A 20,202-nucleotide genomic window follows, 5' to 3' on the forward strand; every position below is an offset into this window, starting at 1 on the left:
TCACAATGTCAAAACAATTGGTTGCGATGATAACTTGATTATCCCATGATCCATTTTATGGGTAATAAGGTGAGCAAGGTAGGTGTCAAATAATCAGAAAGTACCAATTTAGAATGGAGACAGAATTCTTTTTTATATTTTTCTTTTAAACTGTATATAGAATATTAGATTACAGGTAACATTGTTTGTAAAATACTGCTGTAGGTTTTTAACATTGTGATTTTAGACAGTGTTCTGAGATAGGCGGAAATAGTGAACAGTTGGATTGAATAGAGATGTCAGTATCAATGGCCCTTTCTAAAGAATTATACTTAAGTATAATTTCTGTAATAACTCAGAATTAATGTTGACTTGATTTTTTTAAAGTTATCTACTTGTGAAGTTCTGGAGCAGCATTAGGTATTTTTTAGGGATTAAAATTTTGTAGCAACCCATTATTTAGAGTACCACACAATATTATAAAGGTTAATATGAAATAGGCATTTGTACCAAAGAAGGCTTTAGGATTGTAACGTTAAACTTTTGTTCAAAAAAATTGCCTTACAAAAAATGCTTTACATTAAAAAATACTCATCTTCATTAAATATCATCTTTTTTTAAGAAGATATTTTGAAATTGAAGCTGTCATTACTAAGGCATTGATTGCTAAGGCAAATGAGGTGCTCAACACTTAATGTGTAACTTTTTTCTTCTGCTTAAAAGTAGTTAAATCATTCTTCAACTTCAGATTCAGAGAGAGGAAAACTAAAAAGGGTCATGTGGAGACTTGCCTCTTTCTGACAGTTACCTAACATGCCCCTGTTTGTCATCCACATTTTTTTCATCACCTCTCATAGAAAAAGTAAGCAACCTTTTGAGGCATAAAAAAGGTAAACTTTTGAGGAAAGGTAAACTAGGCTTCTAATGAATGCAGACTGCTCCACAGGTAAGGCAGAAGGGAAGTGACTGGAGACAAAAGCAGCTGTGGTTTGCTGATCTAGTGCTTCTATGACCAACCATAGGAAAGGGCTTATGTGAACCCAGCATTAAGGAAAAAGAAAGTTATTAGCGCATAAAGTTTGAAATAATTATGCACTAATCATTTGATTCAAAAGCTTGTCTATAATATTTAGAATCAATAATTTATGTTCTTTTATTGACCAGGTGCTGATTGTCTGTGTGCTGAGGTTTATAAGGGAATAAGATAGTTTCTATGATCCAAGTTCACAGTTCGTTGTGCAAGTCACATGCATGATAATGTATTAACTACATTCTATAGTAGAATTGTTTTAATGTCATTGAAGTTTAGAATTATGTTCACAGTTAGATTTTTAGTAAATAAAATTTAGGAAAGATTTGGGAACATAAATGTCTTAACACTTTTAGTAGACAATTCCTTCTGATGATCAGGCCCTCTTCCATCTGCTTCCAGTGTTTAATAAGGGAAGAACTAACACACACACAAATACTAGGCAAAATGTCTCCTTTGTAATTCTCAGGGGACCGGAGTTCTGTCATCACCCAGTGGCATAATACTGAAATTGCAGGCCACACTTTGGTCTGTGCAAGTGTCCATAGATATTAAAGACATTACTCTAAATGTTTGTAGAATAACATATAAAATACTTAAATTTCTTTAGATGTACATCTTTTAATATAAGATAGTATGTTATGGTAAAAGTATGGATTGAAATTTGGCATAGGTAAATATGAATCCTAAATTTGTCTCTTACTAGCTGTATGATCTTTAGAAAACTGCTTCAATTTGCTGATATTTAGCTTTCTTTTTAAAAATCTGAGTTATAAGATTTATAGCCAACCACTTTGTGCAATGCTTGACATACAGCGAATGCTCGATAAATACTAATTCTTGTTCATTTTTAAAATTATTTACTGAACAATGTCTGCCTTCTCACAATCATCACACATAATATTCCTATTTGTAAATAAAATTAAAGAGGTCAGAATAGATTCAGAGAATTCTTGGAAGGGGTCTAGCTAGAATGAACTGACTGTTAGTATCACTTACCAGCCTTCCTCTCTCACTTTGTTCTTATTTGAACTATCCTGACTTTCTTGGCCAGATCCTGTCTTTTTGTGAAACCCAGCCCAAAATGCTTCTCCCCAGCTTCTCCCATGAGAAGTTCCACATCACCCCAGACGCTATCCTCACTTTCAGCTAATTTTGATATTACCTGATTTTGATATTTATGTTTTCACATTCTTCCTTATGCTGTGAGGAGTTATATATATATAAAAGGAAAGTTGCTTCCCAATTAGATTGTAAGCTCTTTGAGGATGAGGAATATGATTTTATTTCTGTTTATTATCCACATCAATAACTTAGCACTGAACTTTTCCCCCAAAGCTAGGTAAATGTTTATCTGCAGCAGCATTTTTTTATTAGAACTATAACAGACAGTTCAGCCTTCATTAGTTACTATTGTCTTGTTAGTCTCTATTTTGAGAGTCTTCCCCACAAGACTCAGTTATCTTGAGACCAATACTAATTTATAATCACCGTATTTCATATTAACAGTAATAACTACCATGTACTGTGCCACCCCCACCAAGCCTTTATTTGTTTCAATTCTGGAAAAATCATTATTCCCATTTTACAGTGGATAAAACTAAGGCTTATGGAGAGCAGCATATACTCCCTAAGGAATTGTTCAGTGAGCCCTAGTTTAATCAGATGAAGTGAAAGTTTGCTCAGTATTTGACATGATGATGAGTAGAGCTGTTGATCTCCATTAAGTCCCATAATAGAGTGTTGTCTTTTAAAAAGGATTTAGAAGTTAAATTAACCAGTGTTTATCGAGAAGCTACTTAATAAAGTTGTACCCGGTACAGAAGAAGAAGAGATGGAGCTGGAAGGCTCAATTAGTTATTCATTTTGCCACGTAAGAATTTTTGCTTTCTAGCTCTAATATTTGTATCTCCTCCAGTATGAATATTGTTGTTCATTTTTAAAATAAACCTATTTTTATTAGTATATATTTGGAGTACATAATGATTACATTTATTGTAGGGAGTTTTATCAGGGTATAACCTTCACTCTGAATTTATAACTTGATCATAATGACAGATTAAGGGGAATTAGCTGGGGCTTTAGCTCAGTGGCACAAGCATCTGCCTGGCAAGTGTAAGGTCATGAGTTGGTCCCCGGTACCAAAAATAAATAAATAACATACTAATAGACTAAGTGAGACATATGGAAGAGGTATCTAGCTAAAAGTGTGTGACAAGCAAGTACCGTCATCTTTACAATGAGAAAAAAATTGAGCATGCCTTCCACCCTCCCCTTCTTTCTCCTCTAGTTTAGACCCGTCTTTCTAATACATTTAACACATATTTACTAAGCATATTATTTATGATTTGTTAGAGAGAGATATTTTACTTTAAATAAAGAAGGAAAACACCTTTATAGAAGCATGCTTAGAGGTAACAATTTTCATTACTGTGATGCTGAGTGAGCTTTGCATGTCTATTGCTGTGTTTGATATACATACTGTAGACTCCTGGTAAAAGATAGCGTTTTTAGTCTCACTTTATGAATCCTATTACTTTTTTATTTTCTCTACCCTCTCCCCCTTCTCCTCTCTTCACCTTCATCCTCCTCCTTCTCCTCCTGTTTCCATAGATGTGCCTCTCATTTACAGAACATCTATGCCTTTGATTCTTTTACAATTTTAGTTTTAAATTTTTAAATTAAATTAAATTATTTATTTGTATCAGGGATCGAACTCAGAACCTTACGCTTGCCAGCCAGGCAATGTGCTGCTGATGTATATCCTCAGCCAGAATTTTTTAAACTCTGTATTGAACCACTTTCAAAATCATGTTAAACTAATTTAGCATCATACCCTTGAAACATATGAAAAACTATCCCGTTTTTCACCTGTCTGCTGTACTTAAATTTTAAAAAGTTTATATTTAGACTGAGGTTTGTAATTTTTTTTACTTTACTTTTAGTAAAAATTCTTCCAAATTCATGGAAAAGACCCTACATTCCTTAGTACAGGGATCTTCAGAAATCTCTGTGCCTTTTCACATTGACTTTGCAAAATTTTTATGAGCCATGGTGAAGGTATGTCAGAGAAAAGTCCAGTTACTCCACCAAAGATTCTTTACATATATTTGTATTACCTTTTTGAGAATTTTGTAAATAACGCCATCTTTCTGTCCTTTATATTTTCTTTTCCAGAAAGACATCCTAGTGCTCTAAAAGTGTGGTCAGAGACATCATTGAAAGAGCAAAAGTACACTGATTCTGGAAAGAAATCTTCTGCTTTCAGCTGCAACTTTAGCATAATGTTCAGTGTTTTGTGATGAAAATGGGAAGCATGAACTTCCTCTTAGGTCAGTGTATGTGTACAAGCAAGTTCTTGGCAGTTTAAGCTGACTAGACGTTGGTTTGTCACATTTCCCTATATAGTAGCATTCTTTTAGCTCTTTCCCCTGATTTGTAACTAACAAATTACTTAGGCAAGAGAAAGGCATCATTCAGTCAAGTCACATATCTCTAAGAGATTTTGACAGTGAATTTCTGGTCCTGTGGTAAAGACTCTTTAGTGTCAGTCTGGTGAATCTTTCTTGCTTTGTATTTGTTTGCATTTTTTCTATAAAATTAATGTTGCCAGAGATGGTTAAAAAAAAAACACCACGATTCAACAGAGGAAAATTGAACTTTACATTTTATCAAAATCCTTTAAATATAGCATCTCTTTGTCTGGGCAGACTGATTGGATTTTCCCTATAAAAAGCAATAGCAGCAGTTTACATTTATTTTTTTTGAAGGAAAAGAGCATAAAAATAAATTGAACCAAAGGAAAATGTCAGGTAGCAGTCACTGATGATGCTATTTAAATGGTGTGCCATAATCATATTAGGCAGAGCACATGGAATGTCTGTGTTCTGCATGACAGTGAAGAAAGACCAGCAATGATATATCTGTATGTGCATGGATATGTGTGTCTGTTCACTCTGCCTTCCCACCTCATTTTGCTAATTCAATTGAGGGGCTTGAAGAGGTAATCTAGATAACTGGAACAGGAGGAAAAGAGCTGCAGCTGTGCTCAGAGAGACTGGTGTGAAGAGAAGCTCAGTCTGACTTGGAGTTTTGTGCTGTTGCACGTGAATGCTCTGGAACTGCCCTAATTGACTGAAAATGAGCTGGCTACAGTCATATGGAACAGGTCTGTTTAGCCACATCACTGGGTGGCATGGCAGATGGTAGACTGTCAATGGGTGGTATTGATTGGCTGAATTTGCCTTAGGGTAACAAGACTATGGGTCCTTAAAATCCTGCTTCATCTTATTTTCCTTTGTGCAACTGTACAGTAGTGGTTTTCTCTTCTCACTCCCCGCAGTCCCCAGTATCTCCTTTTTCCCTTTTCAAATCAAAAGTCTTCCTTGGCAATCAAGACAGAGAGGTTACCTTGAGATTAAACACTCTAAATTATCACCAAGGCAAGAAAACTTGAGAATATTTTATTTACTAGACTGATTACATTTTAATGTTTAAAGAAAGTGACATTTTTTAATTAAGTGTTTAAGACATATGGTGGGTGTACAAATTAGCTTATTTCATACAACCAGAATTTGATGAGAGCAACTCCTCCTTCTCACTCCCCAGTTAAAAATTGTCACTTGAAATTTAATATATGCAAGGAGGTTAAATGGTATTATGTGATACAGACTTGTCTTAAAGATGAAGACTATCACTGTTGTGTGACTAGGATGGGAAAATACTGATGTTGATATCTATGTTTGCAAAAAAATATAGAAATTCCAGACTTTTAGGATTATCCAGTCAAGAAAACAAAAGCATTGTGTGTTGGTTTGCTCTCTGTAAGATACATGGGAACACAAAATAGTGCATGCCTACTTTGTGAGCAGTAAAATTGTCCTTAAAATGAGGCTATATACCAATATAAGTGATATGATTTATTTTTTATTCAGGAGGTTGTATATTCTTTTAGCATCTCCCTCGTATCACTTGGAGTCTTCAACACGGGACGCGGGACAGTCTCTTTGTTGGTGACAGAGGAGTAGATTAATTGGAATAGAATGGTACAAAGGAGATGCCAAGTTAGCTATATATCCAAAGCAGTATACAACAGAAATATGTTCTTCAAGGCAGTCTTAGAGAAACAGAACAATCTTGAGTAGAGATATGTTTGTTTATAATTGTTCATATCACTGTGTTTTTAAAAGAGATGTTTACATTTTTTTCTTCAGTGTCATTACTTTTAGGCTTTCAGTTATTTCCTACCAGGAAAGACCATATCAAATAAACCTAATGTTTTACTCAGGAGAAAAGTTGCAACCTTAAACTCTTGCCACCATCTTGTGAGTTTCATCCATATGCACACTTTTAAATATGGTTTTTATCACTTGTGTGAATATTTTTCTCATTTTCCTAACGGAAAATATTTTCAAAGATATTCTGGTTTTTTCTCTTGCTGTGTGTTGTGTTTTCCTTGTTTCTTCTTTGCTGATGAAAACAAAGCTTATTGTGTTTCATTTTTCATGGTTTTTATTAGGAGTGTTTGTTAGTTTTGTTTTGTTTTGTTTTGCTTGGTCACTTTAAGTCACGAGAAGTATAGTTATTTATTTATTCATACATATCTACATATAAGATACAGCAAGAGTCAATGATGCTTGTTAGGATGCTGAAGTTTCTCTTGCCACATCCAATACTCAAAAGCTATTCCAAGGAGAGGGAAAAAAGTGTTTTAAAATGATTCATTTGAATGTGTATACTCTACCCACCTGGTGGCTATACAGTGAACTGTTACTTTAAAGAGTAGTTTCAACACCAGCCATGTTTGGGGCAGGCTGCTCTTGCAAAGAGAGCAGTATATATAACAGGAGACTACCGTGTGTGAGATAAGAGGAAAATTCAGCTCACTGACTAGAGGTTTTAATGTGCGGAACTCTAGGGAAATAATATATTGACTGTTCCGTGGCACGCAAGGAAATTGAGCTACCCTTTGCAGACGGAGTGCTTTGCAAAAGATTCTATCTATTTCTCTTAAAACAAAATCTGTGGCAAGATGTTTGAAATCAGCAGGACGCTTAATGCTGCTTTGTTAAATAATGAGGTAATATTTTGTCACTTTTTTCTGGGCAGCATCTGTTTTTCTCCCCCCTCTTCATTTTTTCCCCTATGTTTATAGAGAATTCTCCCCCACCCCCCACCCCGGGAAGTCAAGGAAATACAACTCACGGTTCCATTTCTGTTCTTTCTTTTAGTGCTTTTGGAAAATTTGGTTGTCTTTTTTTCCCCCCGCAGTTTCAGCCGGCTGCTGTTTCCTAGCCCATTGTGCCACGTAAGGCTTCTCCACTGCGCGGAGTAGGTAGTTATTAACGCTGAATTGGCTTCTGGTACAGTCCATCTGGACTCTGTGTGGGAAAGCTGGCTGCCGGCGACTGATGCTGAGATATCTGCAACCTTTGGGATGTGTGCATGGTGGCAAGGGGCTGACTGATATGAGATTACTTCTTTTAAGGGAAATTGTTATTAATGAGTCAAGAAACTGCTCATTTATGGTAAGAGGAATACAGCGGCTCCGGCAACCCCAAAGCTCTGGAATATCATTTTTAGGTTGCCTTAGCTGCTCGAGTGAGACAAGTTTCTTTCTGCGGTGGTGGAGGATTGTAATGGAAAAAAATCCTGCATGAGTGGGAGACTCACCTGCCTGATTCTTGAGATAATATATTTGGAATCTGTTGCTTTACAAATGTCATGCCACTGATGTAGTGGTCATCCCCTCGCTCTGAAAGATGAATAGTACTATTGGAAATGCGATAATAAGGTTGACTTTTCCCAACAACAGGATTCTGTCTTTGTCTTTAGAGAAAAGGCCTCTGAGGACATTTGTGCATTTGCTTGAGGATTCTGTTAAAAGAATTTAGAGTAGAGGTTTTTGGAGAAGTGATCAATATACAAAGTGCATGGATTTTTTTTATCCTAGCAAAATCAGCTAATTATTTATACTATGGTATACAGTTACTATTTTGAAAAAGTGACAAATATTTTTTGCTACACCTTATGTTGATGTAGTTTTATCAAGTGTGCTGAGGTTAGTATGGATGGGAGAAAAAGGTTTTAAAAAAATTTTAGACATTCAATCTTTTATAACCTGCAGAGAAATACAAAATAAATATTTTGTTCCAAGTGAGATTTTAATTTATGTGTTTGTCAGCATTATGTTAATGTTTACTTTTCACAATTTTGATACTGGTAAAATCACATTCAGAGCTTTTGTTGTAGATTTGAGATACATGCAGCTACCCTGTAAACATATGTTGAGCCATTTAAAACTCTTCACCTGTGAATTCATCCTTAGTCCACACTTAACATGTTATATAGTACTATTATGACTCATGCGACACATTATAGATTTGCTGAAGAAATTATTTTAAAAGTGTGTTTATTCCTGGAAGGGATTATAGTTTTAATATTTTTACTTTTATATTACATGTCCTTTCATTTCTAAAAACTCAACTTGTTTCTATTTAATACTAAAGTTCATGTAGTATCTGAAATGCATACTGTTCTTTGGGGTATCTATTTTTAAATGGTTTATATACATGCATGTTTTGTATGTTCATAAAATAGTAACTTAGAGAGAATAGTTTTAATCTTTAAAAATTTAAAGATTATTTTTTCTAGTACTTTTTCACAAACATTTATTCTTAGTCTTTGAACCCAGGAAAATGGCATCTTTTTCTATATTTTTACTCTTTTAATTCTGTCTTACTGACAAATGAGCCAAAGATTATGCTGAATTTTAGTGATTTTTTACCTCTGTATATTTACTGAGAAATAAATAACTAGTGATAAATTGGTTTGCATAGGTATGAGTCATAAACTTCTCAGGTAAGTCACTTTAAAAACCCAGACCAGAACAAAAAATTATTTACAACCAAAAGGTTGATGGCATTGAGACTATGAAATGTACAACATCAGCAGTAAGCTATATACATCACCACACACTTGCTAAATGTTTCTTAGCAAATCTTTGAGAAGGCCAAAAGAAAAAAAGGCATAAGTAAAGGAATGAAGCAAAATCACTTGTTTAGTTAAGTAAGATGAGCACTCTGCACAGGTAATGAAATGAGGCTATTTTATTTCAAAACATATTTTACCTTTAGAATTGTAAGGAAAGCAGAGGGAGAATATGTTTTAGTGATTTTTAAAAATTCAAATCATGCCCGTAACCAAGTTGAGAAATAAATTCATTTAAATAAATCATTCATCATTCTCTTTTTGAAAAGCTCAAGCAGAAGGCAGAAAGGTAGAGTCTGACAGCTGCCTCCTTCTTCCTTCCAGATTTTTTCCTTTTTGTTTACTGGGAAATAGTTTTCTGAGGCAAACTTGTGTGAACCCAGTTCATACAGCAGGCTTAATCTCAAACTTGCATACTTCAGCAATACTGGCCATGCTAGCTGCAGAAGGAGCATTACTAAAAAATCAGCAATATTGGGAAATAACAAAGTTAAAATGTAGAAGTATTAGCACATTAAAGTGCTTTTGTTGTATCTTTAAGCCTAGAGGCAGATCATTAAATATGCATTTCGCTAGAAAGCAACTGTCGAGAAAGATAAGGTGGTTGAAAATACTCAGCACCGGAAAGCCTCCATCTGAAGGATGGAATCTGCATCCCTCAGGACTGGAGAAAGGAAGGACACTCCCACTGTTAAGGTTTGCAAGCTTTCAGTGACCTGCAGTTGTTACAGTACTTTTGAGGAAGAAAAAGGTAAAAATACAAGTGTGGCTGTTGTTGCTTCAGCCGGGCCTTAATTACCAGACACAAGGAACAGTTCAGAAATCTGGTCTCTGTTGTTGTGGAGGTCACCAAATCATTAACATCGCCAATCTGGCAGTAGCTAATTTAAATAGCACCTGATGTTGCAACGCCTCCCTTCGTTTCCCCAGCCAATCAGATTCTGGCTTCTGCTGACAGATGGTCCCATAAATGGATGTAAAAAGGGGAAGCTTCGAGCCAATTTCAGCAAGGCTCTGTTCAGTTGTTCTTATCTACATCCTAGAATCAGGGGGTTTCAGCTCAGTGCTCCTTTTCTTCCTTTTTTTTTTCTTTCTCTCCCCGACCCCCCCCCCAAGTAATTGATTTACTTTACAGTCATCTGCACTGTGCTTTGTGGATCTTTAAATATATATAACAATAGTAACCATTTTAAAAATATATTCTGAAACCTTTGCAAATTTTAAAAGAAGAGTCGAAGCTCTGCAAGACCCAATATTTGCCAATAAGAATGGTTATGGTAGGTATGACTAGATTTATAATCTGTTGTTTGTGTTGATGGAGGGAAGACAAGCATCTACACCTTGACCAGTCTTATGCTTGCACAAGAGTTTAGTTCTCTGTTGTTTATTTCCTGCATTTACTATTATCTTTTGTGTAGAATGCAGGTAGGTCCTTTTATTGAAAACTAGTGGGGAGATAGAGTGTCATTTTTAACAGCTCGTTGTCAGTTTTCCCTTCAACATAAAGACGGAGGGTGGGGGTGGGCTGAAATAATTGCTGGTTTGTTGAAAGAGATTATATTACTTGAGAGCATCATGGCAAAAGAAACGTTTTCTTGTTGTAAGGGAGAAGGGGCTTTTCCTTATGCCTGGGTTCTGCGGAGCTTGGGGGTGAATGCAGCAGGGTTGGGGATCTCTCCATTTCTGTGCTGGAGATTTAAACCTCGAGAGGTACTGCCTGAATGTTGAACACTGAGATGGGCAATTGTGTTTCAGGGGACTGCGCAGTCAAAACGGCAAAGAGTGTGATTTATTTGGGCTTCAGTAAATGCTGCATCTTGTATTTCAAAGAGTTTCCTGTCATGACCTCATAAAAAAGAGGAGGCGGCTTGTATGTGTAGCGGTGCCTGGCGTATTGAGTTGTTGCTTCCTTCTCTGGGCAGCAGCTCTGTAAGAAGGAATGTCAGCTTTTACATAACGTTTCTTTCCGCTTTTGACACACTGTGTGAGGGTCCATCTTCTTCTGATCACAGATGGAGTGGAATGGCTTGAAGATGGTAAGTGAAAAGAGGAAGGCAGCTCGGAGGTTTCAGCCGTGTGAGTGTGAGTGTGTGTGTGTGTGTGTGTGTGTGTGTGTAAGGATGGTGGAGTGTGCATTGTAAATCACTGTGGTGATCATTTGTGTGTGTGTGTTTGCTTAGTATTTTTTTTTCTGAAAATCAGAATCCACTACCAAGTATAATAGCATTGCATGCACACAGGCACACACACACTGCCTTTTCCATCTAATACACATTTTAATCAAGCAAGATTGGTGTCTTTTTTGATAATCACAATGTGATTGTTACTGCTGGCTGGTGTGTCCACTGCCTGTGTGAGCCATCAGTGGAGTAACACGACTGTTAAAGTTAAAGGCACATTTCTTTTCCAGTCTCCTGCTAGGAGTGATGGGGAAGGCTGGAAATGAGGGGCGGAGGAGGTAAGATTCAGTAGGAGCAAATGCAGTTGTGAAACAGGACTTCGGGATGTGGATAGGAAAGTGGAAAACCTTTCTGCCAAGTAGTAAATCTATTTATAGCATCATCTTTTTCTGAAAAAAAAAAAGGAAGCAAGGAAACTCCTTGAGTGCCACTCCTGTCACCTAATGTTGACCTGAAGATATGGCACAAAATGGCATGATCAGATGCCACCAGTGCCCACTTTGACTTTGAATTTTCACCAGCAGTAGCTTTTATGGGGTTTTGGGGCTGGGCATGAGAGAAGGCTGTAAATTCGTACCTATCTCACTAGAGAAGTGTAAGGAAGACTTTTTGCTCTGCATAGATGTTATAACAAAGCTGTGGTCTTTTTCCCATTCTTAGAGGATTGCCTTTGTCTGGCTGCTTGTTTTGATGGGTGTAAAACAAATAAGATTAGACTGAGCAGCCCAACTGAAAGCGATAGCTGGGAGGAAAACCCAATGAAAGGTTGCCGGGGAAACGAACAGAGGAGAAGCTGAGTAGGGAGCAGGTGGCTATCATGAGAACACACTGCAAACAGTGTAAAAGGGGTGGGGGGGCACGATTATCTTTGCTGTTCTTTGTGGTCAACCCAACTTTAATTATTCTTCATAAATAGGTGTTAATTACATTTCTAACTGGTTTACAGTGATTTTCAGAAATCTATTTTTAAGCATCTGTTCATTCTCCTCTGGTTTTCTTTTTGTTTGTTTGTTTAAAAAAGAGAGAGAGGGATGGGGGAAGAGAGGAGGAGGGGGGAAGGGAGGGTAAGGAATCTTGCTTTTTCCTTTTTTTCTTTTTCCCTCTTTCCCTGCTGTGAAATTGTACGTGCTAAAAATCACAAGGAATCCTGTGAGGCCATTTAAAAAAATGTAAATTATATTGAATGAAGTTGACGGAAGCATAATAGTGAACTTGCACAGCTGATAGGTTCTGCAAATGATTTCTTAGAAATTTCCAGCAAATATTCATAGGGAAAATATAAGTAGGATACATTTCCCCTTAGCAATGATTTCATGTTAGGTGATACTGATATTCTTACAAAACTGGATGTTGGTACTATAGTTCTGATGAGTTCATTGTATCTTCATTTTATATCCCAAGTAGAGATTGCTTTAAAAAAATAATAAAGGTATTGCTCTACGCTAGCTCTTTGCTTCCTTTTTTCTTCCCATGCCTTCTGCCACAGAATCCTTCTAGCTGTACCTTCACAACCATTTTTTTGGCTTTTGGTCCTGGCTCTGGAGCTGGCATAAAACTGAGTGAAAAACTGATTTTTTTCTCGTGTCTCTGAACGTCTGGGACCCATGCGTGCGCTGTGTGACAGGCATCTCTTGCTTTTTCTCTCTCAGAGTGTGCTTTATTAGTAGTGTCTTTTTTCCGTGATGGTGGGTATCAGGAAGACTGAAAAATATACTACTTGGGTGAATAAGAGATAAAAATAACTGAAAGTGATCTGTTATGGTTTCTTCCTGGAGGACAAAATAAATGCATATCACCCAGCTAATTATAAGCCCCAAAATGAAAGATTAAAATATACTGAAATACATTACAAGGTTAAGAAATATAATTGGCTTTCTTGAAAGTACTGTTAAATTTTACTTTCCCCTTTATGAATCTCTCCACACTCTCCCACCGGTGATTCTTTCTTCCTTATAATGCTTCTTTTTGTTTTGTTCTTACTACTGGGGGTTTTTAGTATTTTATTTTGACTTTTGAAGTAAAACTAACTTATATTTTTGTTTTATTGTTGAACCTTACTTTCATATGATGAGTAAATAAATAAATGTTACCTTTTGAAAAGAGAATAATTTGTTTATACTGTAGTATAGTTTCCTTTATTTTATTTTGAATACTGTCTGACAGTTTTCACTTAGGGGAAAATAATTTTCATAAGAACTGTCATTTTGGCTGGGGTTGTAAAAAAAGACACGTGATTCTGTCACTGACCTTTCTTGCTTCTTTGTTTTAAAAAAAATTAATACCTACTACCTGCATGTGGAGGTGTGCCATTATGGAAGCACAGGCTGATTGTACATAGAAACCTAATTGGAAATATGTCTCCACACCAAAAAACAAAAAACCCTGACTGTACCAGTTTTAATGATCAGAATGTCTATATATCTCCTAGTAATATAATGACTAAATTATTTACTATTTAAATTTTTGAAAGAGCCAAATGAACATAGGTGGGGAAGTAGCTGAAAATCCACTTTCACAATCAGTAATGTACAAGATGATTTAGTATCTCATTTTTAAAACTAACAGCCAAACATTCATTTGGCTCTTAGCCCCATTCATTCCTAACTGCCACTCATTCAAGATGGTTTGCACAAAGCCTTCAAACTTTTTCTCTGCCTGTAGTCCTTCTTTGGTCCTTTAAATATTAGGGTTTTGTTATGAGAGGATGGGCAGGTTGCTGTAAAGCAGCAGTAGTACAACATATTTTATAAAGCAAGAGAAAAAAATGAACTGCATTCATGTCTTTTAGTCTTGAACTCAGTCTTGCAAAGAGGATTTGAGATATGCTAGACTTCAGATGTTTTAAATTTAGGATTTCTGTTAGCAATAATCTACTTCAGATTTCATATCTAGAAATTATTGCATGGGTAGTGCTTTCTGTGTGTGTTCTGAATCTCTAAAAGGATTTTTGGATGAATTGAAATATTTTTCTCAAGTTAGAGTTACTATGAATAATGAAAGGATTTCCTCAGTGCAAGTCCTTTTCTTTGGTTTGATTTTTCCCCTTTTGCACTTATTTTCTTATTGTGGGTGGGTTCTCTTTCTATATGTAGACAAAATACGATTACTTCTATGAAGAGATACGCTGCCTCATTTAGCCTTTGACATTTTAATTCCTTATGTTAATTTTAAAAAGAAAGAAGTTACGTGTACCGCAAGTACGGAATGGCGGTCTTGATAGAGGTCGTAATATATGGACAGGAGTCTTTCGGCCTTGACAAATTTCTTCATCAGTTTCAGTGATATGTGGTCATGAGGAACTTAATTTATTGCTGGAAATTTAATGTGTACATTTTTTGGTGAGCGGGCCAGCGGAGCTAGATATAGGAGTAGCTGCCAAGTGCTGCAATGCAGTGTTTTTTTCTCAATGTCATTGGGAGATGGGGTAAGAATGGACATGAACATTCTTAAACTTTTATCTTACTATTTACTAGTTGATGAGTTATGTTGTATAGAATTTGTCAGTTCCCTTTTTGGAAGTAAAGTCAGCCTTCTATTTTGCCTACCATTCATTCCTCATCCATTTGAGGGATGTATGGCATGTATGGAAGAAGAAAGAAAGGCAGATAGATTGTGTATCAGTGTGTGTGCTGATGAATTCTTGCACCCATCTTAGGTTTTCCTTATTTGGTGTTACCAACTGTGTATATACACTTACGTATAAGCGTATATGTACCTGTAAATGGAAAGAAAACCAATCGGGCTGCTTCTCATGAGCAGTAACTTCTTTTCTTCATAATTCCAAGAATTTTCTACTAGAAAAATAGGAAATTTCAGATATACATTAAAAATACATACAATCCATATCCTACAGACTTCCACTGGTAACAAGACACCTTTCTAGAGCTGCCACTTGAGGAATGATAAATGTACAAATCCTAAAAGCTTTGAATCGGGGGTTGGATTAAAATTAAAGTGTGCACGTATGTGCATGTGGGAGAAGAGACTTCGCTGGGGGCATTTGATGATAATACTACCACTGATGAAAACAAGGAAATGAGGTAGCTACGTTAACATCTCATGTTTTGTTTTTTAAGAGCTTGTGTGTATGTGTGTTAGAACCCTTGGAATTTTGAAATCTCAGCTTAAGTATAGAAGGCTTTTATAAGTCAGTGGCTTTCTAAAGGAAAAAAAGAAAGTGACCTGTGGGTGAATGGGTGTGACTTGTCACAAAGTGATTGTCTTAAATTAGCCATGTAGCAATGACAAAGACAAGAGTGGCAAGGGGTACCAGCATGTGGACCCATACTTCTCTGGTGTAAGGGATAATGCGTGATAGATTTGAACTGGTGCATGCAGGATGCCCTAGAATTTCTCAGAACCTTGACTTTGCAGATCCAGTACTTCCCTGCTTGTTTGTTCGCACCTTTAATTGTATCCAGTTTGGGATGTAGCTGGGGGCATAAAGATGAGTCATTTTGTTTACTGTTTGCTTCATTAATTATCCAGCCAGTGTGTTCACAATAGCTCTGGAGCATCAGAGTTAGGAATAAAGCACTCTGGAAATGAAGTTATTATTAAGAAAAAGACAAAAATAAGAAAGCAGTCAGCTAGCTTGCTTTTGATGTTTACATCCACTCTGTTTAATGATGATATTTATGTGGTTATTTATATATTCATTATGAAATAAAATACACAGTGTCAGTCACGAACACTTACACATGTGTGTTAGAACCCTTGGAATTTTGAAATCTCAGCTTATTTTAAGGATAGAGTACTTGATCTCTTCCTCCCACCCCAGACCTGAGAATCAGCCATTCTCCAGACCATTTTAGAGATGATGATTTTTGTTCTGCAAGGCTCATTATTAGGATTCTTGTGGCAGCTAACACCAGAAATACTTTCCCCTTCAATAAGAATCCTTCTCTACAAGGAACAAATAGACTGAAAGCCCTAACGGAATCCTTAAATACATCTTGGTTGAGAATGCTAAGGTTAATGTAATTAATGTAATTGTTGTCCTTGCTTTTTTGTTCTTTAGAGGTGTTTTAGAGGATTTTTTGCTGGAGTAGGGTGTTGTTTTGTTTTTGAATGCCTTATTTTTAGCCACAAAAGTAAAATGCAAAACCTAGCATATGGGATTTTTTTTAATGGAAAAGATTTTTATATCATAGATTTCTCTGGAAAATACCTTCCTCCCGACTCTTGGTTTGAAAAATACCATTTAAAAGTGAGTTCAGTTTTTCAGTTATACACTTCAAAGTATAGAAAAGTAATTAGCACTTTTAGAGCAAGTTGAATTCTTTTTTCAAGATATGAGAAAGCAGAGAAACAATTCTAGCCGTGATGGCAAATTCTGAAAAACACACCGCAGCATGGAAGTTTCCTCCGTCTGCACTTCATGGCATTAAGTCCTCTGTTTCTTTGAATAAGTTATTCACTGTTGTCTTCTTTCTATGACAACTAGCTCTTGAAGTTGTTGTGCCAACAGTGTTCCTAGTAGAGTTTGACTCTCATTTGCTGTTCTTTAAAGATGTTTTTGTAAAGGGCTTAATACGTGCATTTCTTTAGTACATGAAATTCAAGGTCATAGTTTCTTTTTCTTTCAGCAGTGATAAATAAACATAAGGAGGATAAGTCTAACAACTGGAGATAAAGTCAAGGTGAAGGTTTTTAAGATTGCACATTACACAGTGAGACGTGTCAAATTCTGAGTGAAGGTCTATCAAATATGTGATTTCCATTGTGTAATTGTAGTGGTCTTAGCAACTACAAACGGTAAAAATTTAGAGACTTTCTGGACATTTTTTTTGTCTGTAAGGTTCCATGTAACTTAGGATGTTCACTTAGGAAGAAGTAATTTGGACAGGTGAAAGAAACTTGTCATTTAGTCAGTTGCCCATGAAACTTGGCTAGAATCTGTTAGTTTTACAGAAATATGAATGCTTTGCTTCTAATAGAAATATCTCTTAGCATATCTTTTCCTGTTACACTCAGGAGCACCTGGGCAGACAGTGACCCTTTTGGAATACCCGCGCAAAACAGTTAATTTATAATACATGTCTGTGTACTCCTGTGTTCTTGTTGAGAGCAAGATATGGACAGCTGTGACCCCTGGTGTGCTGTGGCATATGCCAGTAATGGCTCTTCAAGTAGTCTGTTTTACTAAGCTGTGAATTTAAACCTTTTAAAGTTTTGCTTTCTAACTTACACATGAAAAATAGTGGGCTGGGTTTAATTTCTTTTTTTCCAATTGTTCACTTTTAAAAGGCTGTAATAATAAATAACATTAGTCCCACGTGTCATTTAAAAACCTGCAGTGGGAAGGCTGAGAACTTGTGATCTTTACTGATAGAACTTTCATTTAGGAAAGTACTTGCTTAAAATGGAGTAAAAGACCAAGTTCCTGCAATTTGTGATTTTGACCAGATTTGACTCATCCTTTCTTATGTTTCTTTTTGTGATACAGCCAACCATGCATCTAAAATTTTGGATGTTGTACATATCTTCAACATTAATTATCTCTGTTGATACACTGAGTACAGATAGTACAATTCCCACAAGTCCAGATTCTAACTAACACTAAAACAAAAGTAATATTTATGAATAATATTGGGAAAGTTGTCCTCATAGTAATCATTCCCCAGAGAAAGCTTTATGTAAGTGTGCATTTATTATTCTGGATATTAAAAGGGACTCGTTAGCTTTTACTTTTTAATTTACTAAAATATGTAAATTGGTTTTATTTTGGAGTTGCTCTGTTTTAGGTGGCATTGGGGGAGGATAACTTTACAATTTGATCGTATTTTAATCGTCTTTCTAATGAAAAAGTTTCCAGCTTTGAAATCAGCCTAGTTTCTGTGATAAGGATGTAGAGGGCCAGCATGCAGATAGAGCCAAAAACATATTTTATGTACTTGTCCACATGTTGGAAAAGTAGTGTCGTTTCTACTGGACAGCTCTATTTCCATGCCTTTGCTGGCAAGGCCAGCAAAGAGGCTGTGGAACTATGAATCCATTTCTAACCTTGGAGGACTGCTACACTGTGCCTGCAGGATGGATATAAGTAAGCCTCCGGGAAGATCGTTCTTCATCTTAAGAAACTATAAAACACAAAGGACCTCCGAGCCAAGTAGTTACTTCCTGGCTTTTCCAGCTAATTGAGTGATCTTGGATAGAGCACTTCAACTTTCTGAACCTCAGTTTTTTTTCATCTTTAACATGACAATGATAATGCTTGATAGGGTGTCTGTAAGAATTGCATAAGAAATGCTATTTGAAGGCACCAATCACATATAGGTTCTGAAAATTGGAGGTTCATAGAGGACATTAGGTCTCTTTCAGTCTGTCAGTCTTTCTGTGGTTTGGCAAATGCCCTCCCCCAAGTAGAGGTCCATCTGCTTATGCCAGATGTCCTGGGAAGTGACACTGTGTGCCACCCTCACTGTCTTCAAACCTCTTACCAGCATTCAAGGGGACTAACACACGGTGGGCTTTTTTTAACACATAGAGAAGCCCTCCTGGAACTGTGTGGTTTTATTTAGTTTTCTGCATATCTTCCTGGGTTGTTGCAGGAGATCCATGATATCCTTTGAAATTAGAATCAACGAAAATAAAACTTGCTGGAGTTTATTTGCTGTTGTCAAATCTTTGCTGTTTAAAATACATATTGTAACTTGTGAGTTAGCTTACTTTTGTTCAAAAACTGGTTTACTTTGAAGCCATTTCCCCCCTTACCCATGTGAACCTTTTTCCTGTGCTCCCCCTTGTTTTCCCATTAAGCTTTTTCAAAGTTCTGTTTCTCAAGGAATGTCGATGAAGTTGAGGCAAAAAGGGGCTCAATGAGATTTTTCTAACTTGCCTTCAGTTTTCTTCTGCTTGGTGAGGCAGGTGATAGATGGCTTTGGCAGTACAGACCGCTCTAGAAGTGGTGGAATTGCCTGAAGAGAGGTGCCAGGTGTAAGCACAATGCTGACCCTTTGATTCATTACCCCCCTGCCAGAGGGGAAGGGAAGAAAGGATGGAGAAAAAGAAGCAGATAGACAGATAGAGACAGTTCCACAAGTGACTTGACATAGTCATTGATTACACACACACACTTGGGAAGAACAGGTGTTAAGCAAAACCTAATTTTGTACCGTTTTCCTAAGGTTCTGAGGTTTTTGAAGGAGTGAATATATAGATACAAGAAATAAATTCACAAGTGTCTAAACTGAGACTTATTGCTGTTACCAGTGAGGATAGAGCAATAATACAAGCAGTTCCTGAAGGACTTCAAGCCTTAAACTGAGAACACAATCTTAAAATGTTGTTTTAATGTCATAGGTTTTGAATTCCACCTCATATAATCATGGAACGGTTGCAAAGGGGAGTCATTTCTTCAGCTCAATCCTTAAAACTAGGAAATTGGGTTATAAACTAATCTGATCATCACAAATATCATTTTGCAGTCTTTATACTTTCCTTTGAAGAAAAACTATCATTGTGAAATAGACAGCAGAACTTTTCTCTTTCCACGTAAATCTACTTCCAGACTTTACCAGGAACCTTCTAAGATTTTTATATACAGTATATAAGCACTGTGGGAAAATGTAGTTGATTTTTAGAATGTGTTTATATGGGCAGAAATGAAGTTGTAAAAAAAAATGGGGGCTTGAGCTTAGTGGTCGAGCACTTGCCTAACACCAAAAAATAGGGCATGGTGGCCAGGAGGGAACGGCTTTCATTTTGGAGAGTAGGTGATATGGAACAAGTTTCTCTATATTTTAACCTAGAAAATTCTCATTTAAAACCAAGTGTGATGACTCACACCTATAATCCCAGCATTCTGGGAGGCTGGGGCAAGAAGACTGAAAATTCAAGCCCTATCTGGGCAATTTAGCAAGATCTTATCGCAAAAATAAAAACTAAGACTGGGGATACAACTCAATGTGAAGGTCCTAGGTTCAATCCTCAGGACATTAAAGAAAGATAGAAAATTTGCACCTCTCAATGAAGGGCCAAAAGAGATGACTGGATTAGTGATTTGAGCAAGCAGGTAGGCAG

The 20,202-nt window shown here is 36.5% G+C and overlaps 1 protein-coding gene across 14 annotated transcripts in view; it reads left to right on the forward strand.

Annotated features, from left to right (window-relative positions):
* The window catches only part of Elavl4 (ELAV like RNA binding protein 4), a 130,792-nt gene that overhangs the window by 38,477 nt on the left and 72,113 nt on the right, over positions 1-20,202 (forward strand). For 5 of the 14 annotated variants that reach the window (XM_063236478.1, XM_063236480.1, XM_063236483.1 and 2 more), the window contains exon 1: positions 7,462-7,536. The exons of 1 other annotated variant lie outside the window; for it this stretch is intronic. In XM_063236478.1, coding sequence (XP_063092548.1) covers positions 7,477-7,536 — 60 coding nt within the window. In that variant the 5' untranslated portion in view covers positions 7,462-7,476. Of the gene's footprint in view, positions 1-6,956; positions 7,089-7,404; positions 7,537-9,983; positions 10,276-10,841; positions 11,035-20,202 lie in introns of those variants that run through there. 8 more of the 14 variants (XM_063236485.1, XM_063236487.1, XM_023562051.2 and 5 more) reach the window with 6 other exon arrangements.

Source organism: Cavia porcellus, unplaced genomic scaffold (assembly GCF_034190915.1).
Source record: "Cavia porcellus strain 051 isolate PalLab524CR breed Dunkin Hartley unplaced genomic scaffold, mCavPor4.1 scaffold_25, whole genome shotgun sequence".
NCBI lineage: Eukaryota > Metazoa > Chordata > Mammalia > Rodentia > Caviidae > Cavia > Cavia porcellus.